We start from the raw sequence: 23,169 nt of genomic DNA on the forward strand, positions 1-23,169 counted from the left end.
GAGCCAGATTTGAAAAAGATTATTGACAGTCTCGTAAGACCATAATGACTTAGTATATTCAGGCAGCCAGATTTGAAAAAGATCATAGACAGTACATGTCCAAAGGAGTCTGACTAGCAAAGTGAGAGGCCTAAAAGCATTTTATATGAAGAAGAATTGCAGGAGCTGAAGATGTTTAGCTTGAAGACAGAATTACCAGGAAGAAATTTGATGGATGTCTTCAAATATTTGAAGCACTGCCATCTAGAAAAGAATGCAAGTTTGTTTGGTGTTACTTTAGAAGCCAGAACTAGGACCCATCATTGAAAATTACCCAAAAAAGCACATCTTAGCTTTATTAAAGGGAAAGCTTCCCAATAATTTGAACTCTTCATGCAAAGTAAAAATTGAATAAAATAAGCTGTATCACAATTCAGTGAGCTTCCCTATCCCTGAGAGTATTTAAACTGAGGTTTTATTATCAATTAATCAATAAATATCTATTATATGCCTATTATATGGCAAGCATTGGGGATAAAAAGGAAGGGTTTTCAATCTGTATGATCACTTCTCAAAAACGTTATAAAGGATATTCATTCCTTTGCTAGGAGGGAGAAATTGGCTTATATCTTTTCCAACTTTAAATTTCATAATCACAACTCTTATTTTTTGTTTGTCATTTGAAGTCAAGGCTAATCAGGGACAAAATTTTGAAGTTTGTCTCCAGAGTGGATAGAGCACTGACCCTGGTGTCTGGAGAATCCAAATTAAAATCCAATTTCAGACACTAGCTGGGCAAATCACTTAACCCTACTGCCTCAGTTTTCTTATTTGTAAAATGATATGGAGAAGAAACAGGCAACCACTATAGTATCTTGCCAAGAAACTCCAAATGGAAACACAAAGAATATGACTTTACTGAAAACAATTGAAAGTCATACCAATTCAAAGTCCCACTCTTAGCTCAATGTTCTTTTTGCCTCCTTTTGTCTTCTCATCCTTCAATCACCCTGTTTACCCAGGGTACCTCTATTTATACTTGCCCTCTCAAATCTGGTTCTAAAACAATATCTTCTCATCCAAATTTTCCCATTGGTCTCATTCTTTGAGGGACACACTTTCAGACACTTGTTGGAAAAGCTATGATAAACTAATTCAGGCTAATGTGTTAGCAGCTCATATTGGTTTAATGTTTACCTTTCCTAGAGGTACTTAGGTAACTCAGTAACACTTCATTCACAACTCTCCAGAAGCCTCCATTAAAGTTTCTACAGTTGTAACTTCTGAATGAAAAACAAACACATTGTGCTAATATTTTGCTTTACTATATATATATATATTTATATTTATACATATATGTATACATATATACACACACACATATATACATATATATGTATATATATATATATATATATATACATATATATATATATAGTGGACTTTCAGACATCGTCAATAAACTGGGTGGAAGGGGGAGATGGTAGAGAAGGAAAAAGTAGTCTTGACACCACTCAAATCTTAGCATAAGATCCTAGATTTAGAGCTTGAATGGTAGAGATCTTTAAGCCAAATCCCTTGAAGAACCTCAGACCCAGAGAAGTTAAGTGACTAGCCCAGGTTTGCTCAATTACTGAGTGTCTGAGATGAGATTCAAGCCTAGAACTTTCTGTTGCCAAGATAGCATGCTGACCACTATAGTGACCTGCCACATGGATGACTGTCTGCTCCAAATGAGTTTTTGGCTAGATCTGCCTAGGGTTATATTATTCTAAAGGATAGTTCATTACCCTAGACAAAAATGTGTATGAATGAGTATGTGTGTCTGAATAAGTAAACATATGTGCACTTTCACACTGTGGTAGGGAATTGTTGGCATTGGGAAGAGAAGAGAGTACTTAATCGAAACCATATGGATGATGACAGTAGAAATAATGCACTTCTCTTAAATAGGAATTCTTCCAGGAATAAAGGCCTAATGTTTGTTCCTGGTGCCTCTAGAGACATAGTCAAAAACATTTTGAGGAACATAAGAAATTAAAATCTATGTCTGCAATTTCATACTTCTTCCTGGAAAGGAATGTATACTATCATACTTGAGCTTTTGATTGCATCTAATTCAATCAGCATCTGTCTGAATTTTCCTTAAATTTTTCTGACCAAATTTCAGCATTTCAGATTGATGCATACTGGAAGTATCTATTCGTATAGATTTGTGAATATGTAGAATTTTTTTCACTTGAAGTATGAATTTATTTCCTCCCTTAATTTCTTTTTTTCTTTTTATTATTTTTGCAAGGTAATGGGATTAAGTGACTTGCCCAAGGTCACACCACTAGATAGTTATTAAATATCTGAGGCTGGATTTGAACTCAGGTCCTCTTGAGGCCAGGGCTGGTGCTCTATCCACTGCCACCTAACTGCTCCTCCCTTTAATTTCAAATGAAAAAACTTTTGTTTAGGATGTCTTGATGTATTTTATTTAATCTAACTGTAGATTGATGGGACCTAGAAAGAAGCAACCAGCTGCCACTAGTCCAACATTCAGTCTTTACACACTCACAAATAAATATACACACACATACACACAAACTCTCAGTCATAATTCCATCTTTCATAGTTGTAGTTATCACCACCTCGTTTTTTGCCTTCTATTCTTCTGATCAAGAGGAGAATGAGAAAACTCCTCCATGTTCTTGTGAAATTTTAAGCACATATTAGTGTTAAATATATATATATATATATTATATATATATAAGCACATTTTGGTGTTGTTATATACATACATATATGTTTTTACACATGCCCTCATACATACGCATCTATTTTTCTGTAGATACATATATAGTACTTTGTTGTAGAATTTTGTTTTGCGACTTTCTAATGGAGGAGGCAACAATTATTATCTTCATTGTACATGGGAATAAACTAAAGCCATGAGTGGTTAAGTGCCTGCCTAGCTATTAAGTATCTGAGGAAAGATTTAAACTTGGATCTTCCTGCCTCTTGGAGCCACAACTAGTTCCACTTAACTCTCCCTGTCAAGGTCCTTAAGAAGGGTATTAGTGATATTTGTCCTTCATTCTCAAAGAAGATCACAAAATCAGGGAAATGATGCTGTGACAAGTGTGTGAGTGAGGAGGTGCAGTGCTATGTCACCGGCCTCACTTTTTCCTCCAGAGTCATCTGGATCCAGTATCAAGAAATGAATCATAATGGCTGGAGATTACCTTGGATGTGAGGCAATAAGGATTAAATGACTTGTCCAAAGTTACATAGCTAGTTAGTGTCAAGTTTCTGAGACCGGATTCAAACTCCTGTCCTCCTGACTCCAAGGGCAGTGCTCTATTCACTTTGACACCTAACTGCCCTAGAAGAGTATTGTTAAGAATGAATGGAAGCCACCACCCAGTTTCTCTTCAATGCCTTAAATTGGACATCTCCAACACTCTGATCTTGATGACGATCAACAATTCCAAGTGGACAATATCTATTAAAAGCAGCGCTTAGAAGCATTTTCTGCTTCTGTTTCCTGTAGATATTGGTTATTCTCTTTTGTTCACAAGTGATTTACTTTATATTCCATTTTTTGAATTTTATTTTTATTTTAGGCAATGGGGTTAAGTGACTTGCCCACCAGATAATTATTAAGTGTCTGAAGATGGACTTGAATTCAGGTCCTCCTGCACTATCCACCATACCACCTAGTTGCCCCTTTTTTTTAAAATTCCATTTTAATGTGAAACCTGTTTCAGCTTCTTAGGGGGTAACATGGAGGATCAAGCTTTAATATCTCATAAAAGTAAACAAAAAAATCCAAGTATTACCTCAAATAAATGGTAAAGAGGTTTTTTTTTTTAAAAAAAGGATATTGTTAAGCTCATAAGTGAACAGAAAGAATGGCCATTTCCATGCCTTTACAAAGGATGCTCTCTTTCCCTAATATCCTCGTGTCAGAGTGTACACTATCCTTATGTCTACTCTTAGAATCTCTAGTCTCTATATAAAGCTGTGATAATAATAGCAACTGCCTTAAAAGGCAGCTGGAGGAACAAATAAGATCAAGTGTGTAAAGTGCTTTACAAACTTGAATCCATGAATTGAACATTGTTACTATTTAGTTCCTTAAAAGCTCCTTCCAAAGACCATCTCTCAAGAGGCTTTTCCTGATCTTACAAGAACAATTGTTTCCCTCTCCAAATGATTTCACATCCATTTTGCACATATTTTTGTGTACATGTTTTCTCCTTGAGGGCAAAGATTGTTTCATTTTTGTCTTTTTATCTCCAAAGCCTAGCATGATGCTTGGCATAGGTAGATGTTTAATAAATACTGACTGATTGCGTTGTATTGCATTGGGAATAGAGTATTCATGCCAGAGAGATCACAGATCAAAGTATGAGAGAAATATGAGTCAACCCTGCCTGTATTAGGTGGGATGATGATACAGGAGTAAAAGATGTGGTGTCTGTCCTCAAAGAGACTGCAATATTTTTCGTTTTTTTATTTTATTTTTTATATGCAAAAACAGATTTCAGCATTCACTTTTAAAACCTTGAGTTCTGGGGAAGCTGGGTGGCACAGTGGATAGAGCATTGGCCCTGGAGTCAAGAGGACCTGAGTTCAAATTCAACCTCAGACATTTAATAATTACCTAGTTGTGTGATTTTGGGCAAGCCACTTAACCCCATTGTCTTGCAAAAAAACCCCAACAACATCAAGAAAATACCTTGAATTATGAATTCTCTCCCTTCCTCCCACCTTAATTACACTCATTGAGAAAGCAAGTTATTTGATAAAGGTTAAAAATGTGTTGTCATGAAAAGCATTATCACAACAGTTATGTTGTAAAAGTAAACATACTCCCCCCTAAATAAAAGAGAAACCTCAAGAAAAATAAAGTTTAAAAAAAGCAATGCTTCAAACTGTATTGTCACTATCAGCTCTGTCTTTCAGATGGATAGTATTTTTTTTATCATAAATCCTTCAGAGTTCTTTTAGGTCACAGCTGAGAAACGTCATTCACTTTGTATATAGTACATTTCCCATGATAGCTTGTACCATTTGTGGGAAAAGAAGTATACAACAGGCAGATCAAAATCATCCATGTTCAGAGTTAGGACAGAACTTGGGGGAAAAAATGGTTGTTTACTTTAGCTAAGTGAAAAATCATGCAACAACAGTCACACCACTACTTAATTAAAAGAGGATTACATTTCTCCATAACCCCAAAGTCTTCCAATTTCCATTGTAGTTGCTCTGCCCATGGCATCGGATCTTGAGTTGTATGGCGTGACTGAGAACAGTCTGAGGGCCAGATGGAATGCAGTGCCTGGTGCATCTGGATATATGATCCTCTATGCTCCTCTCACCGAAGGCTTGGCTGGGGATGAGAAAGAGGTAACACGCTTGAGTATGGTCTTTAAGACCCTGACTTTAAAAAGTTATATTTGGGGGGGGTCTTAAGATTTGATTCTTTAGGAGTTGCTTGTTTTTGTATGTAAAGGTAAGATTCCCAAGACCCAGAGAGAGAGAAGTAAGGGTCTGCCTTGGGGGGATATGATTCCCAAAGCCAGGGCTGCCTTTATTGTCTCACTCCTAGTCTCAGATCTCTATTTTCAAAAAAAAACCCATTTATTTATTTGTTTGTTTGTTTGCTTACTTGCTTATTTACCTATGTATTTATTTGTTTTTATTTATTTATTTAATTCATGCATTTATTTATTTATTTATTCATTCATTCATTTATTTTTCCAACTTCATGCAGCAATAGTTTTCAACAATCATTTTTTTGTTAGGTTTTGAGTTTTATATTTTTCTTCCTCCCTTCCTTCCCTCCTCCCTACCCCCAACAGAAAAGCAATCTAATAAAGGCTATATATAAACAGGGATTCATATTAATCATGTTGTGAAAGAAGAATCAAATCTAATCAGAAAAGAAAACAATAGAGAGAAAAAAGACATAATACATAAAACAACTTTTAAACATTGAAGATAGTAAGCTTTGGTCTGCATTTAAACTCCATAGTTCCTTCTCTGGATATAGATGGCATTTTCCATCATAAGTCTTCTAGAATTATCTTTGACTACTGTGCTGCCGAAATGAACAAGTCCATCATAGCTGATCTTCACCCCATGTTGTTGTTAGTATGTATAATGTTCTGGTTCTGTCCACTTCACTCATCGTGAGTTCATGTAATTCTTTCCAGGCTATTCTGAAGTCCTGTCCCTCATGATTTCTTATAGAAAATAATACTCCATCACATCCAGATACAACACCATGTTCAGCCATTCCCCAAATGATAGGCATCCCTTCAATTTTTATGGATCTCTTAAATAGCCTCTCTGTCTCATCCTAAGTTTGGCTGTAGAAATTTTTAGGATTAAAAGAACACACAGGTCAGCAGAAGTGTGCGGACAGCACCAATATCCTCAGTTTTGATTGCTTCCAATTTGGATTTCATTGTCACATGAATTCCTGGACAGGAAAAAAAGGGGGGGGGACCTTCGAACTGGTTTTAGGCAACAACTGTCAGACTGCTAGTGAATTTGAGAAACTCTGCTTTTACCCACCTCGTGGCTTGTTCTGAAACTAATGTGACCCAAGAAATCAAAAACATTTCTCTAGCAAACTTCTGCTTCCCCCCCCCCCAATAAAATTCCTCAAAACTGAGGCAACTGAGGAGTTTTTTTGTTTTCCTATCTTTTGCACTTGCTAAAAACCTAAAATCCATTTAATTGGGATGCTTCTTGCTTCAGATTCAAGTATGACAACATGACTGGCTGAGCCAAGTCATATGTGAAGCTAAGATTGGGCATCTTTCCAGAGGTGGGTTAAGAGAAACAATGCATTAGCAGAATGGTGAAAAATTTGCTCGTGGTGGTCTCCTTTAGCGCATTTGGCTAGAGCTTCTATTCTTTTGCTTGTCCACCCACGCTGTTTATGGGACCACATGACTTATGCTTCATTTTGGCCATGTTACTATTTCTCCAATTTTCCTCCCTACCCCCATCCTTACAAAACTGAAAAATTACCAAATGAATTGCAGATTTATCAAAAGGCTTTTTTCCCCATTGCATGTTGTCTTTTCCATTTCATATTACCAAGCATTCATAATGCAAGGTGGCATACGAGTTAATCACAATTTACTTTTTCCAGATGAAAATTGGGGAGACCCTCACAGATATTCAGCTAAAAGGATTGTTGCCAAATACCGAATATACGGTGACAGTATATGCTATGTTTGGAGAGGAAGCGAGTGATCCTGTTACAGGGCAGGAGATGACATGTATGTAACACATTCTCATAGATCAAATGTTTCATTGACATCCCAAATAAATGCCCAAGGTTCTATTGGTATTTTTTATTGAAATATATAGCATCAAGTTTGCAAACTTCAATATTCCTTAGAGTTTATTAAATGAATGTGTACTATATCTAAGGCAAAATAAGACTGCTTCTTATAGAAAGTCAGTTAAACATTTCAGTACATATTATTTGACTGGTACTGTACTATGTCCTGGAAATATATGAAAGGTGAAAAATGGTTCCTCCCCTCAAAAAGCTTATAGTCTAATAGGAAAAAAAACGTGATTAATTAGATAAATAGAAGAAATAAAGATGATTGGAAAGGGGAAGGTTTTAGAAGTTGAAGGAAGTAGGAAAAACTTCTTGTACAATTTGAAATTTGAAATGAATGTAAAAGTAAGTCAAAGAAAATAAACAAAAACTGGAAATGGGAGACAGAGCATTTTAGGCATGGGAGATAAATAGTGGAAGAGGTGAGAGATTTCAGAAGCAATAAGTCAGCCAGTGTAACTGGATCATAGAATGGTAACGCAGCATGTCACCAGAAGTTACAAGGAACTCTGGATCAGAGGGACCCTAGAAGAGCCCTCCAATCCACTCATTTTGCATGTGATCACAGATCAGTCTCATCTAATCAGTCCTAGTGCTATTTTACAGACAACATCCCAGGAGGTTTCACATTTGATTTTTAGAATTGTTATTTGAATAGACCCAATGATTATATTTTTGATAGTGACACAAAATGTTTTGTTGGATGCTAGGACAAACAGCAACAATAATATCTATGCTCCAGGAACAATGCTAAGTTCTAGAAATACAAATATAAGTAGAAAGAATAACTCTCCTTGTCCTCAGGAAGTTTACAGTCTAAGGGAGAAAACAATACATGGGGAGATAGAGGAAGCAGATGCCTGTGTGGGGGAACAATCAGGTGTGGAACCCAAAGAGAAATATATAGTGGTTAGGATCGATAGTTAAGGAAGACTATTATTTCATGTTCCCGATATAGCCATTATCTAAGGGAATGTATGACCGATGATTAAAAAAAGGTTTATTCTAGGTGGTGTCAACTTGACAACATCAACTCTATCAAATGTAATGATTGAAGATCAGAATAATGTCAGCATTGTTGCTGATTGACAAGAATTTCAGGAAGTGTGAGCATCTCTTACCTACAAAATGGAAATGGAAAAACCATATTTCCTTGTCAAAATTCTTTTTTTATTATAAACACATATTAATTATTATTCTTGATTAATCCTCTGTTTAATCCTTTCTAAGGCAAGTTACAGTTTTGTTTTGTTTTGTGGATAACAAATCTTGATTTTGTTTTTAATGTGATGTTTCAGTAACATGACAGTCATTCCAGGTGGGTCAATAAAATTAAATAATAATTTGAGTGATTATTTTTCATCTATAAGTTAAAAGTTTTGGAAGTTAGGCTTGTTCCATGTGTTTTTTAAAAAACATGTTAAGTTTTTATTTGTTTGTCTGTTTTTTAAATATTTTTCTCTACTCTCCTGCTTACTCCTAAGTGCCTCTAAGTCCACCAAGAAATCTGAGAATTTCTAATGTTGGTGCAAACAGTGCTAGAATAACATGGGATCCTGCTTCAAAAAATGTCAACAGTTATCTCATTTCGTATGCCAAGACTAGTGGAACTGAAACCAATGAGGTGAGCTGTGGAATTATGAGGGCGGCTTTTAAAGGACTTTATTTTCATGCTTTCATTTAAAGTTTTAACTATTGCAAAATGTACTTCTTCTCCTGGACAGGATTAATCTAAAAGAATCCATAGAGAGGTGTTCAGATTGAAGATGTGAAAAAAAGAAATACAATGGAATAATGTCTAATCCTAATTATTGTGAAAGATGGATATTTTATTTGGCACAAAGTAGTTACTTAATAAGTACTTATTGATTGTTTGCAATTATAATCAATCAATCAATTATTTATTATGTGCTTCCTATATGTCAGTCACAGTGCTAAGCAATGGTTCTGAAAAAAAAAGGTGAAAAAAACCATCTTCTGCTCTCACGGAGGTTATATTATATTGGAGGAGAAAATATTCTGCCAATTATGTATAAATTTTTACAGGATAACTTACAGGAGTGGCTTTTTTATTTTCTCCAAACCTTTTCCTCTAACACCCAACAAAGTGCTATACAGGGGACATTAGTAATAATGAACTTTGGTGGACTGATATTTATGTAGAATTTTATGACTTGCAAGCATTTTTATGTATTATTTCATTTGATACAAATATGAGGTTTAGTACTTTAAGTATTGTGCTGCTCATTGGACAGAGGAGGAAACTGGGGCTCAGAGGAGTTGTGACTTCTCTGGGCACATTAACTAGTAAGTGTGGAACTAGGGATTTGTATCTAGTTTTCACTTGATTCCAGGTTCAATTTTTCCCAATACACAACACCTCTTTGTAAATCAAATTGCTTCTAAGTGTGTTTGAAACAAATTCTTTTAAAAACAAGATGGGTCCCAGATTTTCTCTTGTCACTCCTAGATCAAGCAAGTAAGCTTGAAAAGGTAACACAGGTGAGCTTGATCATTTTCCTTTTTTTTTGTCTATAGATATAATTTTCCCGTTTTATAATAAACTCAAACACTTCTCATAGTGTGCAGTTATTTCATCTGTGATTTTAGGAATGACATATTAATATTCAACTTACTTGGCACTTAGAAAACCACTTAAAAAAACTGGTTCTATATATGTTATTCAATTACCTGAGTTAATAGTTAGATATAGTAATATATGTAGTAACAAACAATAAATATTGGAGTATTTACTCATTTATATGGAATCATTAATTTTCTAGATAGCTAAAATTTTCTAGATAGTTAAAAAAACTTTTAACCATTTTGGAGGTAAATCTTTCTAAAAGTTATTATATAAATTCCTGGCTACTTTACTAGCATATATTCCTACTCTCATTGTTTCTTCTTCATTTAGAAGAGGATCAATGACATTATGGGGTGATGCCTTGTTTTGCTAGTGAATTGGATTTAAGTAAGGCTCAGTTGTACAGTTATCAGCCTTTGAGTCACTGAAGTCTAGTGGAAAACAGAAGTCTTACCCTAAATCTTTCCATCTATTCTGCTTTCTAAGCTCAAGTATTTACTTTTTATGTTTTTTCTCCATCACTTTAGAAATTTATGCATTATTGTTTTTAATCATATCTTACACCTGCTATTTCTAAACTGATATGGTTTACAAAATGATATCCAAAGTTTATAACTATTTATAAAATAAAACTAAATAAATTCTAAGATTAGGTTAGAATTGGTGTCGACTGTAAACTCAGATTTATTCTGATCTTTGTAAAATCTTTCACTATTCAATAATTTGTTGCATACATTCTTATTCTTAGCCATGTTTGGCATAATTAAGTTTTCTATGCAATTAACAGATGCGATTTGGAATTATTTCTTAGTGGCCAGTTATATCTCCAAAAGTAATTATGATTTATTTAAAGTAATATTGATATATATTTCCATTTTTGAGAATGTTTGTACACTAGGCAGTAGTTGTCCCCTGGAACGAGGCTGGAAATGTGAAAATGGATATGGGATCTTCTAAAATTGTTATTTAATCTGCTAAATTGACAATCCAGACTTTTCTTTAAAAGTTTCATAATTCATATTTATAGTCTTTCTCTAAGCACTTGCAGAAACTTTTAGTACTGAAAACCAAAGAGACAGTCAAACAGATTCATTTAAATAAATCTGTTATTTACAGAAAGGTATTTATTTGGAATGTTCCCTTGGAAACCATATTTTATTAATTCAGGGCTAATTCAAATGAACCATTATTCACTTTTCATTTAATTAATAGTTATAATAAAGTAATAAAAGACAAAAATATAATAAAATATTTATAGTTGTTGGGAGCCAGGGTCTCTAAGCTGCTTGACACAGTTGCAGCAAGAAGACTCAAGGCAGCCACACTGCCTGATGGAACAACATTTCCTTCTTCAATATATATGGGGATTCCATGCATACCAATATTTATAGGTCTATTATTAATTGCAATACTTACTCATCCTAATATTGGAATGACTATAAAGGAAGGATTTCAGAGAAATTCCTTGCATAAAGCAGATTGTAAACTCTGTCCAAATTTAACAAGACTGCCTCTCCCTGAGGCATACAAAAGGCTTCAACATTATGAAATCTCTGGAAAACCCAACACTGGGAATTCCAAGGAGATATCAGAATATATACAGGGAAAACAGGCTTCAACATTATGAAATCTCTGGAAAACCCGACACTGGGAATTCCAAGGAGATATCAGAATATATACAGGGAAAACAGGTACAAGATGGGTTAGATAGAATTCCAGGGAAATTAACAGTTTTGCCCCCCTTATCATATACAGGAATATATGATAAAGATGGTGAAAGAATAGTTAGTGTAGGTGACTGATATGTGAACTCTAATAGCCTTAGTTTGTTTATTGGAAAAGAATAAAAAGTCATAGAAATCGTAGCATCTACCAACAAGGGCTGAAAATTGGTTATTGAAGGAATCAACGGACAGGTGGACAAACATAACTGCCCTCACTATAGGTTGTCAAGGGAGCATATCAAAAAATATTACATACATGGCACAAAAACATAAAAGCATTCCATTAAACAGATTATATCAAAGATTATTATCAGGAAAGTTCTGCTTAATTAATAACTACTATGCAGCAACAAACTAGGCAACAGGCAGGTTGAGGTCATCACAGTCTGAGCAGGGACAAGAAAATTAACTACATGATTGATAATCAAACTTTTAACCACTACATGATAAAACTTGTAACCACATGAATTATATGATTAATAATGAAAATTGTACACTTTTGTAACCAAGGAAATGATCTTAGCTTGCTTGCTTGATGCATACATGATTCTGAGACTATAAAAATAAATCCAAGCAGCTGACAGTCAGTCAACCTGCTCCTGCCTTTAACCCCTGTGTTGACTCAACTCATTTTGCCGACTCTATCCCTCCTGTCAGGTTCCAAGGACTCCGCGGAGGCTGGACCCCCACATATAGTATTAAAATAGAAAACCATAAATAATGATCAAAATTAAACATATTCTAAATCCAAATTCCACTATTGATTTTTTTTTTACTTTTAATAGTACTTGTTTTTTTTCTGATTACATGCAAGGATAGTTTTCAACACTCATTTTTGTAAAATTTTGAATTCCAAATTTTTCTCCCTCCCTCTCTCCTTTTCCTCCCCCTCCCCAAGATAGCAATCAATATGATATAGTTTATATATGTATGATCATGTTAAACAAATTTCAATATTAGTTGTGTTGTGAAAGAAAAATCAGAACAAAAGGGAAAAGTCACGAGAAAAAAATTCTAGAAACAAATATAAAAGTAAAAATAGCATGCTTTGATCTGCATTCAGACTCCATAGTTTTTCTCTGGATGTGATTGAATGCCACTATTCAAATTGCCATATGGAGAAATTGAAGCCCTATTATAGTAATGGCAATAATGATTTTTAACATTTCTATAGTACTTTAAAATGTTCAAAATGCTTTGTTATGTCATTTGATTCTCACAATAATTCTGGGAAGTATATGCTATTATTAGCTCTATTAAGGAATGAGAAACTGAGGCAGAGATAAAATAAGTAACCCAGAGTCAAATAGCTAAGTAGTATCTGGAGCTGGATTTTTGAACTCAAGTCTTTCCTCACTCCAGGTCCACTGCTCCATTTACTATGCCACCTAAGATTAAAAGATATCCATAAACCTGATAAGAATGCAATTCAGCCCTTCTGAATCCTGGTCAAAGGTTCAATCTTTACTCTATAAATTCCTTTAAAGTTAGGTTTTCTACTCTTTCTGTCCCAGACCATTTTCTTAAAATGGATTCTTAATCATAAATTATTTTGTTGTCAATTAGGATCAATTTTCTAAATTCTCCTAAGTTTTAGAAAAAGGATAAAACAAAAACTAAATTCCAAAACATTTCATTATTTCTTTGACCAATACAAGTGATACATATGTATTATTTCTGGATGGAATGAAATCCTCTTAATCCTGAAATTATATAATAATATTATCTGTTTAGTGTTATAAGTAAAAGTTGCATATGATGAAATCCATCCTATAAATCAAGTGAATTATAGGTTTGAAAAAGATTTTTCTTCAAACATGCCGAGGACTCATCCTCCAGATTTTTTCAAATTACATGGAAACAAATGGAACTTGGAGTCTGAGAGTGCATCTGTTATTTCTCACTCTAACTAGATGGTAACTTTATCCAGTCATATATCTGTTTTACGTCACTGTTTTTATGACCAGTAGATCATAGATTTAGAGCTGGGAGGAACCATAGATATCATTGAGCCCAATTCCCCCATTTTACAGATGAGGAAACTAAGACATAGAGTGGTTAATTGAAAAGCATCTAAGGCAAGGTTCCAAATAATGTCTTCCTGAATCCAAGTCCAGTGTAATCTTTGACTCTTTATCCATAATTATGCTATGGTATAACAATGGGTACATGATAAAGTCTATCTATTATTAACTCTATCATTTATAAAATGAATATATGTTTGGAATAAACATATGATTCCATCATCTTTTTTTAGTTTTCATGTTATACTCGATCCACACTGCTTCCCATCCATTAAGAACCAAAGTTCTTAATTCTCCTGGTTTCTACTTGTGATACTGATTATTTGTAACCAAATATAAGACTTCACATTTACTCCTATTGAATTTCATCTGATTACATTTAGTGCAATACTCTAGCCTATGAAAATCCTTTTGGATCCTGACTCTGTCATTCAATGTGTTAGCTCTGCCTCTCAGGATAAAGTCATCTGTATATTTGATGAGCATACTCCCTATGTATTTATCGGTCATTGCTAAAGATGTTAAATAACATAGGGTCAAAAACAGATCCCTGCAACACTCCACTGTGGTCTTCCTGCCACACTGATATTGAGTCATTAACAAACCTTCTTTGAGTTCAATCATCCAACCAGTTCCCCAGTCCATCTGATGTATTACCATTTAATTAAGGTGCTCTTTACCTTTTTTTTTTTTTTGGCTCACAGACCTTCTTTGGCAGTTCAAAAAAACTTGTAACCATTTCCTCAGAATAATATTTAGATATGTAAATAAATATGTAAATAAAACATTATTACAGAGGAAACCACATATGTTGAAATTGTTATAATTTTTTAAAGTTCTAGAGACTAAGTTAAGAACCCCTGGTTTTGATCCATATCCATCCACTTTATCCAAGAAAATAGTATGATATATTCTATCAAAAGTATTAGTAAAGTCCAAGCAAACAATCCACAGCACTCGCTTCATCTGTTAGTTTAGTGATCCTGTAATTCTGTCCAAAACAAAAACCAAACTGGGGTTAGTTTGGCGTGACCTCTTCTTAATGAAGCCCAGGTGGCTCTTTGTAATCACTATTTCTTTTCTAAATGTTAGCCAACCATCCTTTTAATGATTCATTCTAGACTTTCCTTAAGAATTATTAAAGTTAAGTCTCTTGGCCTAGAGTTTATACAGGCTGTGGTGATTTCTGGGTTCTTTTGGCTTCCTTCTTGTGGCAATTGATTTACATCAGTTAAACTTCCTTAGAAAATAGTTACGTCTGTGCAAATATTATCTAATCTTTGATCCTTGTCCCATTTTTTGGCATCAGCAAATTATTTACGCATGTCAAATTGAAGTTTTTTCAGGTAAGCACCATATCTTTTTCTCACTTTTACTTTTTCTTCTGATTTAGTATTGATTTTGATTTTTGTTCTATCAAGTCAGTGGTCTGCAAGTACACAGATTAACTGTGTATATTAATGGAAATGACTCTCATATTAGTAACTAGTCATTTCCTGTATATTAAGATGTAGGCAGCTAGATTGTGTGTGTGTGTGTGTGTGTGTGTGTGTGTGTGTGTGTGTGTGTGAGAGAGAGAGAGAGAGAGAGAGAGAGAGAGAGAGAGAGAGAGAGAGAGATTTGGTATTCACACTGGCCAAAACTTTTCAACTTCTTGAAGAAAATATTTATCATCTATAGCTATAAAAACTGGTCTTCAAATAAATATTTAACAACTGACTCTAGTTTGCATTGTTAACATTTTCTCTATCACTATCTTAAATCTAGAAATTCAACAAAGCAATAAATCAAACTCATATTTGTAGTGTTTGCAATTGAATGCTCACAGAAAATTTAACTGGCTATTGAGAGCCAATCAAAGTGATTACTGACTGTGAAATTTTTGCGTGCTCTACATGTCTTTGACTTCTTTTATTTATTACTGTGCATTTGCAATTGAATATTCACTGAACATTTAATTAGCTTTTGTGAAATTTCTGTGTGCTCTACATGTCTTTGACTTCTTTTTTGTCTTATTCCTGAGCTATATTTCCATCATTTTTCTTTCCATCTCCTCCTAATGCCCAACTTTGGATTAGTTGTATCAGTTTACATTGGCTTGATTTGGAAGATCTTGCCAGACTTCTCAAACAACTTTCTTGCTTCTTGGTCCTTCAATACAGATATCAATGCATAAACTGCAGTTTCTCATGGTGGGCTGCTTATGCACATCATGTGAACAGTCCAAGGAGAGAAAAACAGATGGTCCCAGGAAAAAACATTTCTTCATTCCTTTTAGCAGTTAATGAAATAAAATCTGCTGCTTTCTATTCACCTCTCTGAAGGCAACTAAGGAGCTGTCCTTCAGACTGAAAATTGTGTTTTCTTCTTTCACTTACATAGAAAATTTTCTGTGCAAATATTATCTAATCTTTGATCCTTTACCCACTTTTTCAGCATCAGAAAATTATTTAAGCATGTCAAGTTGAAGCAGGACTTTTATGGCAGTCCTATTAAATAAAACCCCAAATACCCTTTTGTTATTGGAGTACTGGGTCCTTTGGCATCAGATCCTAGCTCTGACATTGACTATTTATGTGATGTGGGCATTTCCCTTTATCTTCCTGACTTGCAGTGATCACTGAGGTCTCTTCTCATTTTATGATTCCATGTTCAGACAAGATAGATGGGAGCAAAGGGAGAATTGCTAAATTAACACACTTTAGAGAGTTTATGTGCAGTATATCTCTCAGCCCAGGGAGTAAAGGCAGGTTAAGAGTTAGCCAGAAGGCAAGTTGCCTACAATTGTACTTCAGTATCCAGGGAAATGAAGGGAAAGGCAAAAATCCTGACACCTATAGGAAAGAGCTTTGGACTAACTCCAAACAGTGGAGCTATTTGGCAAGTTAACTCAGCCAGAGACTCAGGAATGGATCTTTTATAGGTCTGTCTTCTAATGGAACCAGTTTTGTGTCCATAGTGTCTGTTCTTCTCATCACCCAAACCATCTCCCCTGCCAAACCTCTTCATTTTTTATCCTCCTTCTGGGATTCTACTTTCTTTGTTTCCCTAAGGGTTTAGGTACTCCTTTCTGAATCTCTTATATGATTGATCAAAATTGTTTCCAAAGATACCTCTTTGTGGGGGATATGAAAATTTTTTGCATACTTAAAAATAACTCACATCAATACAGCACTTTAGTTTGCAATGTTCTTTATATCCTTAATGTCATATGACCCTCACCAGCAACCTTAAGAGAAACTGTCATCATCTACATTTTACAGATCAGAAAACTGAACTTTAGAAGAACGAAATAATAATAGCATTTATATGATCCCTTATTATGCTAACAATCCTTGGAAGGAGATGCTATTCCTATTTTCCAGATAAGGAAAAGCTGAGATAGGTTAAGTGGCTTGACCAGAGTCACAAAGCTAATAAGTATCTGAGGCTAGATTTCATTTCAAGTCTTCTTGACTCCAGCTTCAGCACTCTCCACTATCCACTCTCTGCCCATCTATTTTTTTTTGTATACATTGCAAAACAGGTAGTTGGTGCTTCATAAATGTTTATTGATTGAAAGCTACAAAACTTAATCCATCCCTAAGCTTTTATTAACCTACTATGTACCAAGTCAAAAGATGAAGATAAAAATTACAATCGTGACAATCTGAGAAGGGATTTGGACCTATCTCTTTTTGCCATCAAGTCCAACACTCTGTACATTTTGCCATATAATTTACGAGATTTTGTGCCCAGAATGATTCCTCAGATTCCTTTGAACTAGTTTCTACTGTAAAGCTACAAAAATTTCATGGGATTAGTCTAGGATCTACATTACTTCTCTCATTAGAAACTACAGAGCTCAGGAGGCAAAGCTGAAGCATAGAAGCTGGGGATTCACATATGTTAATTTATATGTCACTTTAGTTGCCCATTTGTGAAATGGAAATAGCACAGAACTAATCTGTAGGGATGCTATAGGGATTAACTGATTAGAGAAATGCTTACAGATACAAATTCAGAAATATAGAGTATTAAACTGATCATATTCATATTCATGATGGAATGTCAGTGTAACTAGTATTTATGTCACTGTCAGCCATCCAAGTCAGCCACAAATTATAATGAAATGGCTTTGGTTTCCTGCATTTCTAAAGTATCAAGTGTGGCTGTTATGACTTTTACTTTCTACAGGTTGAAGTTGATGGTGTTTCCACATATTCACTGAAAGGCTTGACAGCCCTCTCAGACTACACTGTTGCCATTTCCTCCATCTATGAAGAAGGGCAGTCTGAACCTCTGATGGGGAGTTTTACCACAAGTAAGTTATATTCCTTTTAAAAAATATTTTCAATATCCATGGGTATCAGTTTAGATCTCAGGAAGACAGAACTCAGGAAGACACAGAAGAAATGTCTTTTCAACTCTGACTTTGACTTTGGAAAGGAATGACATTGTCCCCATTAACTTCATTTTCATCTTAATCAATGGAACATGTAATCAATGAAAAACACCTTGATTGACTGTTCATTTTCATTTTTTTTTTAATTTGGAGGCAATCAGAGTTAATTGACTTGTCCCAGGTCACTCAGGTCCTCCTGACTATGACCTATTTTCCATCCATTGTGCCAACTATCTTCCCCTATTGCTCATTTCCTATCAGATTGAGAGGGGTAGAAGGAGAAATCAATGTTTTTTCTCTATACTCAGAAACAACATCTAAATATAATGCTTACTTCACTAATTTATTAGTATAAATGATCAAACAAATTCGAAATTGCCTACTCAGTCAGAACTGTTCTTATGGGGAAAAAAAGCTCTGGTTATGAAGTGTTCAAATCCTGAATCTACTTCTTATTACTTGAATGACCTTAAATCATTCAATCTATCATGGTCTCAGTTTCCTCATCTGTAAAATGTGATTTGATAAGAAATAATGAAAAGGTAGATTTCAGAAAAATTTGAGAAGACCTACATGAACTGATACAAAATAAAGTAGCAGTAACAGAAATATTGTTCAGTGATCAACCGTTAATGACTTAGCTATTCTTAGCAATAAAATGATCTGAGACGATTCCAAAGGACTTATGAAAAATGCAATCCACCTCTAGAGAAAGAACTGATAGAATCTTAATACAAATATTGAAATATACTTTATTTTAACTTTATTTTTCTTGTCTGTGTTTTCTTTCTCAATATATCTATTATGGAAGTGTGTTTTCCATGACTGCACAAGTATAACTTATACCAAATTGTTTGCCTTCTCAATAAGGGAGGAGGGGAAGAAGATTGGAACAAAGATTGAAACTTAAAAAAATGAAGGTTAAAATTGTTTGTGCATGTAATTGGGGAAACAAAATTCTTTAAAAAAAATGTGATTTAAACTAGATTGTCTCTGAAATTCTCTTCTAGCCTTAAGTCTATAATCTTAAGATTCAATAAGCTATTATTCTTTTCTCATCTCTACACATAAGTATACTCTACACAGAGTTACCCTCAATTGTGTAGTAGAGTATCTTTGAGAGAAATCTGTTGCATATTCATCTTTGTATCTCTAATACCTAGCAGAGTGGTTCCCTTCCCTTGGACACATTCCAGTTTGTGAATGTCCCATTTAACAATTTACAATTAACCATATGGGGTTGTATGAAAATTAACTAAGCCTTTTATCTCTCATGTTTTGGTAATATCATTTTATGTAGCCAAAAATTTGATGAATATTTTTGGCAATTTCATCAGCACTGTTTTATGATCAGCATTGATTCATTTTTGCTTTGCAGTTAACTGTAAGCCCTGTCTTTTTTAAAAAAAATTGATTTGCTGTTATTCCACTCCTCTGCTCTCTCATCCTGTGTTGTTGATTTTTTTTAACTGAAATGCAAAACTTTACATTTTAGCATACTAAGTTTTCTCTGTTAAATTTGGTCTATTTTTTCCAGACTACTGAGATATTTTCTGTTTCTGATTCTTTCATTCAACATTTTAGCTATCCCTCCCAAGTTTGTATTATCTGCTGTTGTGAGCTACATGCCATCTATGTCTTCATCTAATGATCCCCAAGTTTATAACATCACCAGGAACTGAAGTTAGCACTGAAGAGAATAAAGCCAACTATGAATTCCTTAGGTCACTGGGGATCTGTTGCAATAGGTTGTAACAAAATAGTTGGGGGAAACAGTGAATGTGATTTCTATAATTTTAATATTTTATTAAAAGAACCAAAAAGACCAGGCCAACACTATACACAAATGGTGTCAACCTGTGTATTGTTGTAGAAACTGTCAATTTATTTGCCATTCACTACCTGTGAGACTGGAATAAATCACTTTGTTTCAAGGAAATTCAGTTTCCTAATCTGTAAAATTAAAAATAATGGACTAAATGACTTTAGATCATTTCCATTCCATCAAACACTCTGATCCTATGAATTAAAAATAATTACAAATAAGCTCTTGAATGGTACAGAATATTGTTCTAAAAGTAAATTTGGGGTGGTGTTCATTAAATTTATGTTCTATTAGAGCACTAGGAAAAGAACTAAAGCAATATAGGAAGCTTTTCACTTTCTCCTAGTGCTTATGATATGTCTCTAGGGAAGTGTTCCAATGTTCAAGTGTTCCTTGAATGTTCCATTGGCTCCAGGGAGGTTCCTGTGGTTTGGCTGTGACAGTTTTTAATTTGCCTCACACAATCCAAAACCTTGGTTTGCAGAACAAATTCCAGCCAAACAGTATCTGGAGGTTGATGAAGAATCACAAAACAGTTTTAGAGTGAGTTGGAAGCCCTTGTCTTATGATATTGCCCGGCAGAAGTTGATGTGGATTCCTGTATATGGTGGAAAGGTTGAAGAGGTGAGTAGAAGTCACAAAACAATCTTCAAGCAAAAAAAGACATTTATATGTACCAGGAAAGTGGGTGGCTATTGCTTCATTTTGAGCAAGATCATTTGAGCAAGGGTTTCTCAACCTGGGGCCATGAATTTTGCTCTTGTTCAGTAGTTTCAGTCATGTCTGATTCCTCATGACCTCCTCTGAAGTTTTCTTGACAAAGATACTGGTGTGGTTTGCTATTTCCTTCTCCAGCCCATTTTATAGATGGGAAAAACTAAGGCAAATAGGATTAAGAGACACGTCTAGGGTCACACAGCTAGTACATGTCTGAGGCTGAATTTGAACTCGAATCTTCCTGACTAGCTGCCCTTTCCCCTCCTCCTTACCTGGACAAATAGTAGAGAGCACGTGTCCAATTTAATGATTACTATCCATGTCTGATAATTCATATGGGTACATTATCCGACTGGAAGAAATCTAGAAAGTTTTACTAAGGATTATGAAGTCATTAATTCAACAAAGATGTGTTAAATAACTACTATGCACAAAGCATGGAAGGACAATGGTATAGTGTTATGTACTTGACTGGGATTTGGAAAGACCTCTATTCAAATCCCACTTCTAATACTGTGGGATGCTAACAAAATCATTTAAACTCAAACTTCCTCAGGCAGCTTCCCAGAATTAAGGAAATCACAGATCCCTGGCATAGTCATAGCTTTACAAAGGACTAGCTAGGTTCAGTAAATGGCATTCCTGAGTAGAATTTGGAAAACTTTTTGTATTTTAATGGTCATTTTTTGGGAAGCAATTCTAACCAATAAATAGGAACTAGGTACTGATGGAAATAGTGGGTAGAAGTGATAACTTGTTGTCATAGAATTTATGTTGGAGAAGAAGAGGAATGTCAAGTAGATGCTGACATGCACCCTAAATTTTGCAGGAGATTTCAACAGTTTAAGAGATAGAATGAGTAGGATCTTGTGACCTAAAATACTATAGGAGAAGCAAACCCAGGAGAGATGGGAAGTGCTCAAGATCAAATACACACTGAGTGCATTTATTTGGCCTTGACAAATTCAAATCACCAGGCCAGGCCCAGATTTTACATACTATATTTTTGAAAGAACCAAATGGATGAAATTACCCAACCATTGTCAAAGACATTTGAAAGCTCATGGAGAATGAGAATCGTTTCACAAGACAAAATGGTAAATGTTCAGAATTTCAGAAAATGGAAGAGAGTATAATTTGCAAACTGTAGGTAAGGGAACTTAATTTCTTTTTTTTAAAAATTTTTTGGTAATGGGGTTAAAGTGACTTGCTCAAGGTCACACAGTCAGGCAATTATTAAGTGTCTGAGGTCGGATTTGAACTCAGGTTCTCCTGACTTCAGGGCCAGTTCTTTATCCACTGTGCCACCTAGCTGCTCCCAGGGAACTTAATTTCAATTTTTCACAGATTTCTTGCATAAATAAAGGGTTGGTTGTTGAACATTTGAAAAAGGATTCAGTGATCAAAACTATTTTTTTTTAGGTTTTTGCAAGGTAAATGGGGTTAAGTGGCTTGCCCAAGGCCACCCAGCTAGGTAATTATTAAGTGTCTGAGACCAGATTTGAACCTAGGTACTCCTGACTCCAAGGCCGGTGCTTTATCCACTACGCCACCTAGCCGCCCCTCTATATTTCTTTCTTTCTTTAATGTGATAAAAAGACTGATAGATCAGGGACTGCTATAAGTACAGTTTACTGAGATTTTATTTCTGATAAATTTATCAATTATTTTTGGTATTGTATTGCATCATTTCTGGATGCCTCCTCTGGAAACTTCCCTTGAAACAAAGAAAAGTAATTAAACAAAACTAACTGATTATGGTGGTCACATTTAACAGTGTATACAACACTCTACAAGGATAGTCTTTCACTTATCTACCAAAAGGAGGAAGATGATTATCTCTTATTTGCAATTTCTCTGTGGTTAACCACTTTAGCAAATTTGATAAAGTTTGTTATAATAATTTTATGGAAAAAAAAGATAAGTCTATATAGGTTAGAGCAGTATTTGTAGGCTAGATCGGTGGTGTTATGCTCAATATAAAAATGGGGATACAATATAGAAATGGAGACAATATAAAAAAGGGGGCTGCATATTAGTTTTAAAATGCAGAGGGCAGCTAGATGGCACAGTGGATAGAGCACCGGCCTTAGAGTCAGGAGTACCTGAGTTCAAATCTGTCCTCAGACACTTAATAATTACCTATCTGTGTGGCCTTGGGCAAGCCACTTAACCCCATTTGCCTTGCAAAAAAACCCCCTAAAAATACAATGTTGTCTACGTTTTTATTGTATTTTTATTCATTGTTATCTATTTTCCAAATACATTTTAATTTGTCACAAGTCACATTGGAGAAGTTTGAAGGCAACATGCCTATTTCTTGCATGTTTGACATCTCTGGGCTAGATGGTTGTACAAAAGGAAAGATTTAGAACCAATTGAATGCTATAGTAGGAAGTTGCCAATGGAGTGCCCTGGGGATCTGTGATTGATCTTGTGCTATTAAACATTCATCAGTGAATTGAATAAAGACATGTATTGTAAACCTATTGAATTTGTTAATGAGGTTTTGGTTTCAGGAGGATGGGGAAGTTTGAATCCTGCCTTAGATACTTGCTACTTACTAGCT

At 34.8% G+C, this 23,169-nt stretch overlaps 1 protein-coding gene across 2 annotated transcripts in view; it reads left to right on the plus strand.

Moving 5' to 3' along the window:
• Positions 1-23,169, plus strand: part of COL14A1 (collagen type XIV alpha 1 chain) — a 265,288-nt gene that overhangs the window by 97,650 nt on the left and 144,469 nt on the right. For both annotated transcript variants that reach the window (XM_074201475.1, XM_074201474.1), the window contains exons 12-16: positions 5,234-5,379; positions 7,139-7,268; positions 8,824-8,963; positions 17,851-17,977; positions 20,368-20,507. In XM_074201475.1, coding sequence (XP_074057576.1) covers positions 5,234-5,379; positions 7,139-7,268; positions 8,824-8,963; positions 17,851-17,977; positions 20,368-20,507 — 683 coding nt within the window. The remainder of the gene's footprint in view (positions 1-5,233; positions 5,380-7,138; positions 7,269-8,823; positions 8,964-17,850; positions 17,978-20,367; positions 20,508-23,169) is intronic.

Source organism: Macrotis lagotis, chromosome X (assembly GCF_037893015.1).
Source record: "Macrotis lagotis isolate mMagLag1 chromosome X, bilby.v1.9.chrom.fasta, whole genome shotgun sequence".
NCBI lineage: Eukaryota > Metazoa > Chordata > Mammalia > Peramelemorphia > Peramelidae > Macrotis > Macrotis lagotis.